The following is a 17,111-nucleotide window of genomic DNA, read 5'->3' as shown; positions in this document are numbered from 1 at the left end:
TGAACGGTTTGTTTTGAATTTCTTGCGAAGCTACACTAGGGCTATCTGCGTTAGCCGTACCTAATTTAGCAGTGTAAGACTAGAGGGAAGGCAGCTAGTCATAACGACCAATCGCTAACGTTTGGGCTACTCTTTTACCTACGAATAGTAAGATTAAACATTACATTATAACGCCCCTACGGATGAAAAGGCGAGCTTGTTTGGTATGACAAGGATTTGAACCCACAACTCTCGGATTACGAATCGACTTCTTTAACCACCTGGCCATGCCGACACTTGAAGTAGAGGGAGTTGTTATTAGTAAATTATAAACGAGATTTCAAGACTTGCATACATCATGACAAACAGACTTCAATCAAAAAAGTAATTATGCGAATTAGGCATGCTTTAACGTTATAAAAATGTGACGACAGAAACTGTAATTTAGAAAACTGATCACAAAGTTCATAGAAAAGAAAAACAGTTATGTCTCTGTAAAGTGAAAATGTGTGTAAAAGCCTTCCAATTGCGACAAAACAAAAGTTCAAAATAGCATCCTCTTAGTCATTAACTAGAACGACACAAAAACGTTTATTAATGTATATTTAATCAAAAATGAAAGAAACTACATGTTATGCATCACGTAAAACTATTGGTATCAATAATTATATATTATCTATGAAATTGACGTGAAACCATTTTAATCAATCTATATCTATAATCAAACAATCAATAATCAAGTATACATAGAATTGCTATTACTATGATAAACATGCATTATCGAAATCTAATGTAGTCACAGTAGATAAGTTTAATCAAGGATAATATGACTCATTTTCAATCCCATATGTAATCAGTATCATACCCTCTGGTGGTCAAATGTAGAACTATGTCATTTCTTTTCTCCATATAGGAGACGTTAAAACAAAACACGAGGCAATGGTAAAATTTGAAAGCGAAACAAGAGACATTGCAGAAACGAAATAAAACATAATTTGAGTAATTGGAACATAAGATATTCTAGAAATAAAATGAGGCAGAATGTGGACAACGGAACACAATATATCGTAATAACAGAATTCCGCATAAACTGTTGAACAGCATAGAATGTATTATAGAATCAGGATCGTGTATGAACAGGATAACTGTACATAAGATACTACAGAAAGAGGATAAAGTCTGAACAGGACAAAGGTGTACAATATATTTTAGAACCAAATAATATTTTTCTCACTCTGGTATTGACAGATACTTTATATAACAACAAGATTTACGGTATATATAAATTGAACGTAAAAACAACAACAGGCCAACATAAGTTTCGTACTTATCATATAAAATTATAGCTACATTAGAAGATGAGTTCCCGACATGAAGTCTGTAGGTTTGTAACGCTAAACATTGGATACTAATATCTGCGGTGGGCACAACATAGATAACCCATTGTACATCTTTACGCTTAAAACTAATAAACAAGCATTAAGAGTCGAGAGTTGATAAAACTTATAAACATAACCATTAAATATTACTTTCACCAAAACAGTTATGTGGAGTTTAGTCTTTAATTATCATTTCTTAATTTTAGCATTCTGTGAACGTATAAAACAATCATCTAGCAGCGACTCATATTGAGAGATTTACAGCATTTATGATAAACATTTTGCGCAATAATAAAACTGACAGGATTTCAGTTTTATTTACACACAATTAAAACACTTTAGGTATGTATCTTTGTAAGCATAAAGGTACACAATGAGCCATCTTTGCTGTGCCCATAACTGGTATCGAAAATAGATTTTTATTGTTATAACAATTAAACAAATATACATACAAGATTAAAAAATATGGGATAAATTATCAGAAAGTATACCAGAAAGTACTAACAAAGTGGCAGCATTTGATAAGCTTTTCATGATTTTTACCGATCGTTATAAATTTGTCAGACACACTTAGAATATTTTTAATTTTTTTCTTTACAAAAATAATTTATGCTCATACTACGTAAAAAATCTAGCTCTCAAGTGCTTAATACCGAAGAAAAAATATTTTTTATCTAAGCTCAAGATTTTCCTGTATTATTTTTCGAATAACGCATGAATTTGGTTTGTTTTGAATTTCGCGCAAAGCTACACGAGGGCTACCTGCGCTAGCCGTCCGTAATGAGTAGTGTAAGACTAGAGAGAAGGTAGCTAGCTAGTCATCACCACCCACCGCCAACTCTTAGGCTCCTCTTTTACCTAACGCATAAGTACTGGTTGTACTACTATATCGTTTGGGAGTAGAAGTTTACTTATTACTTCGCTTTTGTAACACAAATCAAACTTTGGTTGCTCAGCAGTGAATATGAGGGCTTATGTCGCTAAAAAGGCCTGGCATGAGTCACCCGACTCATAATCCGAGGGTTGCGGGTTCAAATCCCCGTCATACCAAACATGCTCGCCTTTTTTATCTGTGAAGGCGTTATATTGTTAAGGTCAATTTCATTATTTATTGGTAAAAGATTAACCCAAGAGTTGACGGTGGGTGGTGATGACTAGCGGCCTTCTCTGTAGTATAATGCTGCTGAATTAAGAACGGCAAACACAGATAGCCCTCGAGTAACTTTACGCGAAATTGAAAAACAAACAAACAATAGCACTAAAATTAGGAATTCGAGAATTTCAGCAAACACAACACAGGTATAGTATTGCGCAACTTTGTACTTAATAGAAAAATACAACATCTCTTCTGTTACACAGCAAGTTATCGTTTTATCGAAAATTATGGACACGACTACTAAATCAAACTTACGAAAGAAACACTTCAGTAAACTAAAATGAAGATTACCTTAACTCTTTCTCGCGAATTTTAATCTCCTTTAATTCCTCTTGTATCCTTAATTTGATGAAGTTTATCGATTCCCTCTTCATTGTAAATGTTTTTGCAGATGAGCCTTTGTTGTTTAAGTTCTGATAACCATTTCTTTTGCTGATAGTGTAGCACTGGATTTTTTTATATGCTGAAGTGGAGATGGTATGGATTTTGTTGCCTTCAGTTAAAATAATCTTCTGTATGTTGATGTTACGAGCAACTGTATTATGAGAAATATATTTTGTTCCAAGTGATAGTATGATAGAAGAACTACTAGGAGATTCAACCTCATGCAGAACGATAAAACTAGACTCGTTTAGTTTCTCATTGTTGTCGAAAAATGATTTATCAGTTATCGGTGACGAATAGTTTACAGCAACGTTTCCTGATGTTATTACCAAACTGAATTGTCTCTCCCATCCCAATGACCTTTCCATCAGTTCGTTCTTGTGAAATCGTTAGAATCTGTCCTGTTTCTTTAAGTGACATCTTTTGTTGAGTTGGTTCTTCGATTTCTTCTTGAATTCTTGAAGATACGAGTGAATTTTGTGTATCTTTATGTCATTCAACAGTTGAAGAGTGTTAGGTTTAAAGCTTCTTACAGAAGGTAAATATGACCCTGTCTTCTGTTCAGTTGCAGATTGTCGAATCCCTCTTTCTTTTCGTAATTCATTTTCTCTTTCTATTGGTAATCGAATTTCTCGTTCTACAGGAGACTCCTTTAAAAACTGGAAAGAAGGCTTTACCTCTTCTCTTTCTTTATAAATAACAGGTTGTACCTTCATATTAACTTTATTTTTGAAAAATAACGAATGTGTGACATTACTCCCATTTGAATGAGAGCTTTCAAAAGTCATTTCGGTAGTTTTATTATGTCGAATTAACAACATATAAGAGGTTATTTTCTACAGACAAGTTTTCGAAATTGGTATTAGAGAGATAATAAACACGTTTTTCCTGTCTACAGAGCTCTTCTTTCCTTTCTTTCAATTCTTGTATTTCTAAGGCGATTTTCGATTCCGCGCTGGTATCACTATAAGGTTTCTCTATACTGTAGTGTTCGATATCCTGGCTAGAGCAGGTATTAAGTACAGATTTACTGGTTTCTTTCTTATATTTACCTATACGTAAACTCTCTATTTGCTTGTGCTCCCTCAGGATCGCTTCTTCCCAATCACTTTGATATCGGATTTCTAAATTCGATGCTCTTGGTTTCATGGCCATTCTCTCTGTATTTTCGTGTTCTGTATTTTTTTTTCAATAATTGAAGAAAACTGTTGTACATATGAAAGGTTTCTTGATTTTTTCTAAGTTTTATAAAACGTTATTTTAAGACATTTCTCTTTTCTTTATTATGTTCATGTGACGTTATTTCTGTTCCTATTCTATGAAGAATATAGCTCTGGGTACCTTTTAGAACTTGTTCAAATGTTCTTTGTACAGTGTGATAGCCATAGATTCTGACAACCCTGATTTTTTGTTTACTTTCATTATTGATTAGAGAGACACAAGCTGTTTGTACTTCTATATTTCTGCTTAAATTTTCTAATGTGGGTTCTTGTTTTCCTGAAAGGATTGGTATATTTCTTGTGGCTCGTTTCATAGAAAACCACATGTAATGATCTAAATGTAATCTGATTCATTTGTTTAAGTGATAGTTCTCATACTTCTAGTGATAAAAACACTTTTGTTTCCAAGCCCTCTTCATACTCAGTAACTGCTAAAACATGCTGCTTGACAGTCAAGGTCTTAGAGTGTTCAATCGGCTCGCAAACAGACTCTAAAGGAGAAAAACGAATTATTGAAATACATGAATATATTAAATGGATATTTAATTTTGGACAGTCTAGAGTACTTTGAGTCTCTAAATTGAACTTGGACTCACGAACACTTGAGGTTTCAAATATAGTTCCTGGAAAGCGAAAATCATCAAACATTTGGATGAGAAGAAACTTTCTTCTTCTTTTGTTCTAAATGCTATAATATTTTTTGGGGTTATGTGAAATAAAAATACCAACGAATAAATCACTCTTAAGTGATTAATATTCAGGGCTTAAAGAATTTTCTTCTGATGTACCTGATGTTTTTTATCTTTGTTATTATTTTTATTTTCTGAAATGGTTTGGTTTGTTTTGAATTTTGCGCAAAGATACACATAGGGCTAGTATTTTAGCAGCGTAAAGCTGGAGGAAAGGCAGCTAGTCATTACCACCCACCGCCAACTCTTGGGCTACTCTTTTACCTACGAATAGTGGGATTGACAGTCACATTATAACGCCCCCACGGCTAAAAGGGCGAGCGTGTTTGGTGTGACAGGGATTTGAACCCGCGACCCTCAGATTACGAGTCGAGTGCCTTAATTTCTGAAATATCTAGTATCAAAGTTTCATAATTTTCACATATATTAAATAGAAGTAATTTACAAGAGTTTCTTGAAATTTTTCATTAAGAATTAAATGTTTTGAATGCTTTAGAAGTTCCAGAATGGCTTTTCTGTTACTTTTGTTAGTTTGTTAATTTGTTTATCACTTTACTTGTGTTTAAACAGTCTTCGTTAGCTGCTGTGAAATCGTTACAAACATTTAAGTTTTGATTTTACCCTCTCAGCGTGTGTGTAAGGTTTAGTAAATAACTATGCTGCGATATATCTATGACCAGGCCTGAAATAATCAAAACTGTAATTACATTTATAACATTTCTAATTCATTAACTTATTTCTAATGTACCTAATCATGAAACTGTTTGGGTATCTGTTAAAATTTAGATACTAAAAATTACAACTCGGTTGTTTAACCAATTCTTCGACCCCCGCTAGTACAGCGGTAAGTCTTAGGATTTACAACGCTAAAAGAAGGGTTCGATTCCCCTCGTTGGGCTCAGCAGATAGTCCCATGTGGCTTTGCTATAAGAAAAACACAGACAAACCAATTCTTAAATATGAAAAAGAAAGCAAAGCCAACTTTACGTCACTGGTCTTAAAAAATTATGAAGAAACAAAAAATATGTAGAAAATTATACTAACTTGCTTGAAGAGGATTGACTGTTGTTTACTTATCAACGTCTAATAAAAATATTTTCAATATCTTCCTTGATATTTTTTATTTTGTTATCGACAATATTCGCCATCTAAATTTTCATTAATATAAAATATAGTTTAAAAATATATATAAAATGTGTACAAAATCTAAAATAGCTATAGAGAGTTCAACAGCTGATGCATGGCCCCCAGTGGCTCAGCACTAAATCTGAAGGTTTACAATGCTAAAAATTTGACGTCGATATACTCGTGGTGGGCACAGTACAGATATTCCACTGTGTAACCACTATGCTTAACAATAAACAAAGAAAAAAATCCTTTGAAGATAAAATGATGAGCAGTGAGCACAGGCATATCTTGTTCATCCCTAACTTGTCATTTTATGCCTTGTATTAAACAATGAAAATACAGTAAAGTTCTAAATGAACTGTAAAAATAAACTAAATTTTACACCTCTGTTGCCATGTGTTTTGCCTTTGCATTGTTTCATATCAGTTTATGAATTTTTTTCGTTTGCGACGAATGTACACAAAGAACTAGTTTAGAAGACATTGGTTTCTGTATTCACAATAATAGTGTTACAGAGTATCAGGTTTTATTAGAGGTACCTAACAGCCATAAATACATAGTATAAACTGAAATAATTTGGGAACTTCCTGGAACTTCTGTGCACTTCGATTTGTTGAAAAGATTAAGGCAATTGTATTATATCTTAGTTAATTTGTTTATTTCTGTTGAAGTCAAACTCTTGCTAAACACAGTACAGCACAGTTATTTAAAACTAATTTTTAGCATTATAACCTTTAGACTTGTCACTTAGCCACTAGAGGTGATTATTGTGTAAATAACTACACTGAGCTACTAAAGCGTTGTATTACATCACTTGACGTCTCAACTTGTGTCTCAAAATTACTAGCTTAACAGGGTGAAGTTAATCAAAGTAAAATAAATACAATAATTTTAATAGAAAATCATAAATATATCCTGTTGTGTAATTACTTAAATACAAGTAATAAAAGTTACAACTCATCAGCTTAATTTATTTCACACCTAAACAGTTGATTTAGTCGATTATTTGATTATATAAAAATAGTGTCTCGACCAATATTTTGTCTCTCATATTTTTCCCCTCCTTATGAGACTTGATTTTGGGCAAAAGACCTTGTCACCATTGAATATATAGGCCCGCCCGGCATGACCAGGTGGTTAAGACACTCGACTCGTAATCTGAGGGCTGCCGGTTCAAATCCCCGTCGCACCAAACATGCTTACCCTTTCAGGCGTGGGGGCGTTATAACGTAACGGTCAATCCAACTATTCGTTGGTAAAATAGAAGCCAAAAGTTGGCGGTGTGTGGTAATGGCTAGCTGTCTTCTCTCTAGTCTTACATTACTAAATTAGGGACGGCTAGCGCAGTTACACCTCGTGTATCTTTGCGCGAAATTTAAAACAAACCAAACCATTGAATATAACAGATATAATGTGTTTAACAAAGTATTAAATTCTTTTTAACTTCACTCGTAAGTTCTAATAATTCGTACAGTTTAGAGAGCATTCTGTCACAATTCACAAAAATATATAACCTTTCCAAATTTTGAAACTTAACAAATTGTTAATTATCAGATACTCACATATAACAGTAGGTATTATACTATGCCAGCTGAGAGACGAGGAACTATGTAGACTATAGGCTTTACTATGTTTTCTACACGAGGAATCCTAGAATATCTCGAAATCGAATTGTATGTTGTTAAGGGATATTTGTGCTATGTTGAATAGCAAGTATCGAAACTCTATTTCCAGCGTCATAAACTCTCACACTTACTGTTGAGCGGCTACTATGTAAAATAAGTGATTATGATGTACCGCTGAACTCAGATTTAACTCCATAATAAGTGTATAAAGATGTGTTATAAATCAACAGCAGAAGTGCAATCAACTGGTTAGGTTTGAAGACCATTACGTAAAATAATTGTCAATAATGCTGTACTCAGAGGCGCTTGGACTCATGGGAGCGGGAATTTTTGGCGTTTCAGCGCAGTATTGACCATGGATTTCTATTCTGATTATTCAATAAACCAACTGGGGATTCAAGGGACTGCCAAGTAGATTCAAGACACTGGCCCCGTGTGCCAGCCCATAGCAACGTCTGTGGCGGTGCTGTGTCAAACAATACAAGGAGGAAAGGTATTATTATGAAAGCACAGCTATTTTCAGTAAAAAGTGACATAAAATAGTTTGCCCATATCCTCGTTCGACATTTTTGTAACAACTATCTGCCAGATTTTCTGTCCATTGTTTTTTTTTTCAGATATCGAAAAGAGCTCGTGTACTTTCTATTTTTTTTTTAATCTGCAACAACATAAGCAATCTGGATTGTGTCAGCCACGAGTATAAAACCTAGTTTTAGGGTTATAAGCCTTCAGGCTTACCACTGAACTATTAGCGTAGACTGTAGAACACATAAAGTAATCGAAAAATCAAAGGAAAAACAACATTTATATCTAAATTGTTTTCCAATGACATGAATATCAGATTGAAATCAGAGCATACTTTTCACTGAACATACGGTTTGAGAACCATTTTCTTTGACAATTTATCTTTAGTTACAATTATGGAAAATAAGTATTCGTAGTCTCGAAATGGTAAAAGTTAGGACTGAATAAGCCAACTTTTTGAAATTCAAATAAATGATGCTCATAATTATGATCCCACCTTTTACAACGAGACAGTTTCCACATCTGCTGGATACACTTCTAATCATTCACAGTCATGATTTTCTTTTCTATCTAGTTCATGATTTCTTTATTTTATTGTAATGATCTTTGCGGTATGATAGTGAGACCTCATCCTGATACTCATACAACTAGGTTCAATATTCAGTTAATATATCACCCCTACGTAAATATATTAATCGAAATCAAAATAAGATCTATAACTTTTTTTATCCTTATACTTCCAAGTCTCATAAGACTAGGTGATTCTTAGTGGGTAGAATGTTGGGTGATGAACCTTAGGGCCAATGATTTGGGTCTTTTGTTTTGGTTCAAAATCACACTCCGAACTTCGGGGCCTTGAAAGAGTTATACGAATGGTGGCAAAAACCCATAATCCAATGCAGGTAGTCCATCATGCTGTAACTTGAGTTCTGAGGGCGTTACAATGAAATAGTTAATTATATTATTCGTTATTGAAGAATAGCTCGCGAGTTAGCAGCGGGTTGTGTTGACTAGCTGCTTCTCTCTAGTCTACAACTTCCAAGTAAGAACAGCTAGTGTAGATAGTCATCGAATATTTTTGTGCGAAACTGAAAAAAAGCAGACAAATAATGTAAGAATTGGCGTTGGGTTTTTATTGGTTAGATGACTTCCTTGTTGTTTACCTGGTTCAAAGGTAGGAACGGCTAACGTAGATACATCTTTTTGTAGCTTTTCATGATTATGTATATGAAAATATACACTACCATATAACTAAATTGTCACCGATACGATCATATTCACATATTTGTAAGTAAGCAAAATATTAATGTGTAACTCTCTAGACACGAATTTGTACTTGTAAGTCGTTATATGAGAAATAGAACCTGATTAATGTGTAAGAAATACTTTTAGTAGCATTGATACTAATTCTAACAATCTTTAAAAAAGTATAAATAACTTGTGTGCTTAATTGTAAGTATGAAACTAAACTTCTCAACTTGTTTGGATGACATTTTAAGAAACTGGTTCCTTGAAGTGTTTAGTCACTAATAATTGTTTTTGTTGCTCACTTGAAACTCATATGGAATTCAAGAGCCGTAAATTGGTGATCCCTAGTGAACACGTTAGTATTGATTTTGTGGTTCGTTGGTTTACCAAAAAAAAAAAAAGAAACTGGATTCATAAAGTGTGTTCCTAATCATTTTTGTCACCGAAAACCTTTACAGTTGTTCATCTAGAGCCTATATCGAATCCACGAGCAAAAAATTGTCAGTTGTTAGAACTACGTTGTGTTGTTGATTAATTAACAGTACTTATCGTTAAAAAAAGAACTCTAAACTAAAATTAATTCTATTATAATACAACTATGATGAAATAATGTTGATAAGAAACTTACTGGAACAGATCAAAATGAAATATCTATACCTTCTTCCTTCCTACGTGAAGAAATAATTTAATTGTTTGTTAACTCTAGAACGTTGTGGTAGCTCAAACTGTAGAAAAGATTTTAATGATAAGAACACTAACTAATGTCAGTGTTTTCGAAACCGATAAAAAGTTAATAACTGAAAGGTATTATGTTATGGGATATTTAGAAAGTGGTAATCACAATTTTTTTCTGGGGACAAACGTTTGGTTTTTCCCAATTAACTTATTAGTCTTTGTTACATATTATTGAAAAACAAACAATAATGTATAAACAAATTTTCACCGTTTACTTACAATTTGTTTCACATGATTTACTATGAAACAAATTCAATAAAAACGTTATTAAACTAAATAATGACAGCAGAAAACAAGAGGGAACCCTCAGCAGCCGCGGCTGTAATTAATCTCAAATCGGTCAAAAAACGAGGCTATGAGCTAAAATTTTGTGAGAAAAAATCAGAACAGTTATATGAACAGCTATGCAGCGGCTAAAAACAGCGTACTGTAAACAACCAAAATTCGAAATGAAACATATTTTTTTTTAGAAATTGGAATACTTGGTTTTTATTTACTCTGCATTACTTAGATTTTTCTTCTTATTAAGTACAGTAGTAATATGGAATTCTCTGTATAGATCATTTATACAAAAATCTGCTACATATTATGGTTTAATTTTCAGATAGTTTAATAATGTTACCCGAAAATACTTGTAATAAATAACCTCACTGAAATAAAAATTACCAAATTATTATGCATAGTGCTGAAAAATATATAGCTCACTATCAGAAGTATTTTTTTTTAAATCTCATGCCTTAAGTTCATTCACAAATATAATAAATGAAACATTACTAAGAAGTCAACATATGGACAAGTGGATGCTAAAACGACTGGAGAAGTGACTTTATGTAACTAGAAATAGTTTTACTTTACATTTGGTCAACGTATACTGAATAATATTCTGAAATCTGGTAAACATTCAATAACTGAAAAGCTACATTTTCAAGGAAGTCTTTCATTTCTTGCTTGTTTAGAAAAACTTCTAAAAACAACAACACAATTTTGAGCTTCCATACACATCTACTAAGGTTAAATGTTTCCTATATTATAATTATTTAGATTAAACACTTTAAACGAATTACATAGAATTTATTATACAGATAATAATTTAATTACTAAAACTATTTATTTAGGTAAAAAATATGAAACAAAAATGCTTACCAGTTTGGATTACGTAAAAATTTAAAAGTGATGGATGAGTTTTTAAGTTTTAGTAATACACTGTTTACTGTTAATATACGTATGCTCCAGTTCGTTTATAAATTTTTATTAGTTATTTCATTATATTTAGTGCAAAACTCTTTCCTTCTTTTAAAGCAGCCCTTAAAAGCCATAAGTATGGAAGAACTGTTTTATTTTCTCATATGTTTCGTGCTCCAGCGGATATATGTGTGTTTTTCTTATAGTAAAGCCACATTGGGCTATCTACTGTGTCTACCGAGAGGAATCAAACCCCTGATTTTAGAGTTGTACATTCAAAAACTTACCGCTGTCCCAGAGGGGGACTCTCCATAACCTCTTAACTACTATTATTTAGATACATTTATATCACATTTAATTAATAATGTTGAAATCGTCAGCTATACATAATTTACCCCGCCTGCAGATTCTAATCTTTAAACGACCTGTTCAAATTGATGAGACAGGCGGCTGTTTTGTAGAGTTTTGTCTTATGCATATAGAATCTAGTCGTATTTTCTCCTATTTAAATTTATGTTGACATAAATGAGTCAGTCAAGCAAAACAGGGGCCACGTAAATGAAAAAAAAAATGCACATATGTTCTGCCAAAGATCTGTGATCATAATTTAAGAAAGTTTAAACTTTTGGAATCGAATATTGTGCCTCATTACTTTAAGTAAGCCGCGTTTGGAAACACAGCTTTTAAATTTAATTACGTGATTAACTAGATGGACAAACTTCTGATACTTAAGGGAGTGATTTAAACTTTATAGAAAAATAAGCTCCTAACTGTCTAATAAAGTAGAAACAAAAATGTTATACGGTGATGAAAAAAAAAGCTTAAAGATAGAAAGTTAAAATGGCATATATAACATATTTTGATATTAATGTATAAGTATTGTGTCCGTAATCATTTTAAAGAACGTCTGCTCTTAAACCATGTATCAATTTATCTCAAATATGCCGGTACAAAACATGTCTATAAACAATTGCTGTTGGTAGATACAAAATATCTACTTCAGCATTTCCAGCTGTAATACATAAGGGACTTAAATAAGTAATTAGTTACAGAGTTTTACACAAGTTTGCTCTTTTGAATATCTTGGATACGTTTTACAACGACAGTAACAGCTACTAAATTATCTTCTAACAGTAAAAAAGTGTGACTTGTCTATCAAGGCATAATTTCATTCAGAAAAAAACGAGTCTAATACACTCAGTCATAAGAAGTGGATTTAATTTGTTAAAGATATTCACTGAGTGACATCAAGGAGAATACGAGGGCTGTTCAAAAAATACGCGGACTGTTTGAATTGCGCGGCTCCAGTTGGTTCCAGGGGAATCCGCTTGGTGTCGCTAGGTTCGCACAGATCAGCTGATTACGACGCCATTTCCCGATTGCAGATATCTTCATTTGTGTATTATCATCAAAGTTATTGATGAATTTTGCGCAAAGCTACATGAGAGCTATCTGTGCTGGTCGTTTTTAATACAGTAGTGTAATACTAGAGGAAAGACAGCTAGTCATCACCACTCATCGCCAACTATACTTTATTCAACGAATAGTGGGAATGACCGTCACATTATAACGCCTCCACTGCTGAAAGGGCGACCATGTTTAGTATGACGGGAATTCGAAGCTGCTACCCTTAGATTACGAATCGATCACCTTGACCACCTGGCCATGCCGGACCTTAACTTATATGATGAAGTGTGTTGTTTTTGTGTCTCTTCGTAATACGACTTTCCAGTCTTCTCATCCTCAGATCATCATAAAATCATCATGTTTTTCTTAAGTACGCATCTGCAGTGGTCTATTTAGTAGGTACGGGTTAAATAAGGCTCAGCTCCAGGGCCCACTGATAATTTTATTCTATGTACAATTACACTGGATGTAGGGTTCACAAAAATTATTAGCCTCTGAGCCCACATAATGTTAAATGCGCCACTGTGCCTCTGGTCGATTCTTAATCCCATTACTTTATTAAATTTCTTAATTTTTTTACGAGTTGAACAGTCTTTCAGATTTCCTCTTTACCGTATTGCCTCCTTCACAAACTCTGATCACAATAAAGTTTTCAGAGGTTATTGGGTATAACCCAGATATCCAGGACATCTTGAAGTACAAGTTTATAGTATATATAGAAAAATAGTTACACTAATAATAAGTGAAATGTGGAGAATTACGTGATAGACTGAAATTCATATTTTTTTCTAGTTTCTGAGTAATGAATAAATGAAAACACTTATATAGGTATAGATTCGCGTGATAAGACATCTCAAATGCTTCGTATTTATCCTTGTAGAGGGTTGTTAAAGAGGGGTGGAACCTTCCCAAACTCACCTAACTCAGTAATGAGTGGTAAGTTAGTGCTAGATTAGATTCTTTTTTTTTTTCAAATAAAACGAAGATAAAAATACGCTGAGACAACATGTTGCTGTTGGTCGCCCCTACAAAAAGTCTGCTGTACCTCCTTCCAAGACCAGGTTAAATGCGGGTTCAGGTAGTAGTACAGCAGTAGGCGAAGTGACCCAAGGTTTTCGTACTACTGTATACTCTCTCCATTAAATTTATCTTTTGATTGGGTGTGTTAATATGTATTTACACAAGAGGTACTATTTTCTCTCAAGCAATTTGATTTACTAAAACATACAGGGTTCTCTGAAATTTTATACTCAGAACAGTTAATCCACAGTCGAATTCAGTATTGGTAAATTTTATTAATTACAACTCATACGACATGAATAAACACTTTCTGTTTCTTATGATAACGTTGCCAACTATCGATAGCTTGTGTAAAAGTCTGTCAAAAGAATATTTTAGTTGGTCCCGTTTGTCCGTAACAGATGTTCATGATAATGTTTCATGGCAGCTTGAAAAAGCGTCTTCTTCTCAGAAAATAATGGAATTATGAGAGGAATCCTAAGAAGAGAGATATTAAGTCGTGTTAACCGGATGTAGCTCTAGATGGTACTAGTTAGTTGCATACCAGATGTGTATGAGTAATCAACTATCTTCTCATGAGTCAGCTTCTCATTTAAATTACAAAACTCAATAATTGGCGAGCGATAATATATCGTAAGAACAATATTATAGTTCCTCACCCATGAGATATTGATGTTTTGGTTAAAGAGACACGTGGAACTGATGAAATGCAAGGCAGTGGAGACACAGAATCGATGGAAAGAAAGTTTCGTGGAAGAATAATTAAATTTTATTATTGGGTTAAATGGTGACGTTAACAAAGTTTATCGACAGCAGTTGTATCACTATTGAATTTTAAAAGTTTTAATAAAACAAATACTGTTTAGGCCGGGCATGGCAAGCGTATTAAGGCGTGCGCTTCGCAATCCGAGGGTCGCGGGTTCGCGCCCGAGTCGCGCCAAACATGCTCGCCCTCCCAGCCGTGAGGGCGTTATAATGTGACGGTCAATCCCACTATTCGTTGATAAAAGAGTAGTCCAAGAGTTGGCGGTGGGTGGTGAGACTAGCTGCCTTCCCTCTAGTCTTACACTGCTAAATTAGGGACGGCTAGCACAGATAGCCCTCGAGTAACTTTGTGCGAAATTCAAAAACAAACAAACAAAGAAATACTGTTTGTATGTAAACAATAAATATATAAAACTATCACTGAGAAGGGCTTAACATACGCATAAATAAATATGCGTTACTTATGTATCTCACCAATTTTAAAACATACCGAAATTAAAGTAACGTATAATATACTATTTCTGCTGATAGCTAGAAGGCATCCATCAGTATCCACTCTTTAAAGAAAACTCATGGGTAATCAGCGACAATGAACGTGAAGAAGAAAAAGAAAATATTTTTATCGCAATGTAAGTTTTTGGTCAAGTATCTTGTCATTAGTAATTTAAAACACATAATAAGTTGAATACAAGAGTTTACACTCATGGCTCACGAGATTTCCTAGGCCTTTTGGGCTATAAGGAAAACTAACAGACACAGCTACATACTTAAGCCTCTTCTATTATGTAGAAAGTAGAAAGCCTGCTGCATCTATTAAATTGTTTATAATCTCGTTTACGGCACTATTTGAGACGATCTGTTTGTAATTTAAAATAGTTTTCCCCAGTAGAGAGTTGTTATTCTGCTTCCGCTATGTACGAGTTCTTGCGCCACATTTATGCATAAACTAACATAGACTGCGCGCGCACACACACACACATATACACATACACATACACAAATATATATTTTTCTTTACCTTTAATTAATTAGTTAATCGATCTATTTGTTATTTTCTATTACACTCACTATTATTCTATTTTCATTTTTAGACCCCAGACCATTAGTTATTTTAAAACTTTAGAAACGTGACATTGTAACTCAGCAACAATGCAAAACACCCGAGTATTTATTAATACTATTGATATTATTCCAAATAAGATAAAATATAATTTAAACTTATTTTTGGATTTTTATATACTATATATTAGCAGGGTATACCAGCTTTTAAGAATACTAAGGTGGTCTGGGTAAATCAGCCATATTAATCGTGATTTTTGCAAAAAAAATCAAAATTATTTCCTTACCTAACTAAATATTTTGAATGAAATCAATAAATGTGCGAAAAAATAAAAATTTTACTCAAGTTACTTTGATCAAAGCAAAACCGGGTACACTACTCCTGCTTCTTGCACGTACTTTGCATGATGTTTCAAATTTTCAAAATAATATTCCCTATCTTTTGGTATCTTGATTTTCGTTGTGTGATCAAGCGTATCATTTGCACCGTATTATTACTTTATTATCCTTCTATTTAATGAAGAATTTATTTATTATCTTCTCGTTGCAACACAAACCAATTGAAAAATTTCTCCATACCAAACGTTTTTAATAAAGTCATCGTATAAGTGATTCTTGCGAGTACATGCAAGCCAAGCAAATCATTTGGCTGAAGAAAACCTATTTACGCGTATGTTCGAGAGAAAGCACAGTTTTTTATCAGTTAAGAGGAGTCAGAGAGTAGGCATGTGTGTGTAAAAGAAATAGATAGGGAGTACAAGTGGAAGCTCTAAGAAGTTTTTAACACGTTTTAACACATAATTGATCGTGAATAGAATTATTAGATGAAATTATCACATGGGGAAGAAATGTAAATAATAACCTTATTGATCATATATTACAAAGAAACCTGGCTCTTTTAATCTGAGACCAATTTGAGACCTGCTTGCCAAAAATTGCTATATTTATCATTTTGGCCTCAAAACGGCCTCTGTGCTTGAGATCTAAATCCACACAGAGAGAGAAATACAAAAGAAACAATGGTTCATTCAGCAACGGAAGTTTTTCTGCACTACTTCCCTATGCTTTTCAAGAAGTAATATCAAGTCTTCATGTTTGCGGGGAACATAAAAAATCTAAGAAACACATACAAAAGTGTGAAGTGTGTTTGTGCTTTGATGAATGTGAAAGGTGAAAACTGTTCTCCTGCGTAAATAACATGCTTCCTAATAATTGAAGATTCGAACTTCATGAGAATCGTAAAGTTTTTGTTATAATTATTGCTGTTATCAAGATAACTGGAAACCTTAATGTTCCATTTACAAGATACAGAGGTGATGCTGCACGTGAATTTCAAAAGCTATAAAATGAATCACGAATTGATAGAACTTCTGAGTCAGTATGACATGCAACTCTCACAGCATTCGAAGAAAGTAACTGCTAAGTCCAAAGAACACAAAAAATCTGGATCAACTGGAAGAGATGCTTCAGTTACTTTCGTTAGTAAAGCAACAGTTAACAAACTGCTTATTGTAATGAATAATATGATCTGAAACATTATATCGGATGAAGTTAGTAATGTTGATATGTATTCAGTAGAGATAGATCCTAAACAAAGCATCACTACAAGT

The 17,111-nt window shown here is 33.4% G+C and overlaps 1 protein-coding gene across 3 annotated transcripts in view; it reads right to left on the bottom strand.

Annotated features, from left to right (window-relative positions):
- Positions 1 to 588: 588 nt before the first annotated feature.
- LOC143222618 (uncharacterized) overlaps positions 589 to 17,111 on the bottom strand; it is a 33,940-nt gene continuing 17,417 nt past the window's right edge. Inside the window, exon 2 of one of the 3 annotated variants that reach the window (XM_076449322.1) lies at positions 589 to 4,609. In XM_076449322.1, coding sequence (XP_076305437.1) covers positions 4,571 to 4,609 — 39 coding nt within the window. In that variant the 3' untranslated portion in view covers positions 589 to 4,570. Of the gene's footprint in view, positions 4,610 to 14,022; positions 14,155 to 17,111 lie in introns of those variants that run through there. The other 2 variants (XR_013012387.1, XR_013012391.1) reach the window with 2 other exon arrangements.

Source organism: Tachypleus tridentatus, chromosome 1 (assembly GCF_004210375.1).
Source record: "Tachypleus tridentatus isolate NWPU-2018 chromosome 1, ASM421037v1, whole genome shotgun sequence".
Classification (NCBI taxonomy): domain Eukaryota; kingdom Metazoa; phylum Arthropoda; class Merostomata; order Xiphosura; family Limulidae; genus Tachypleus; species Tachypleus tridentatus.
Note: the sequence above shows the minus strand (reverse complement) of the source record. Positions and strands in the feature narration are given on the sequence as shown.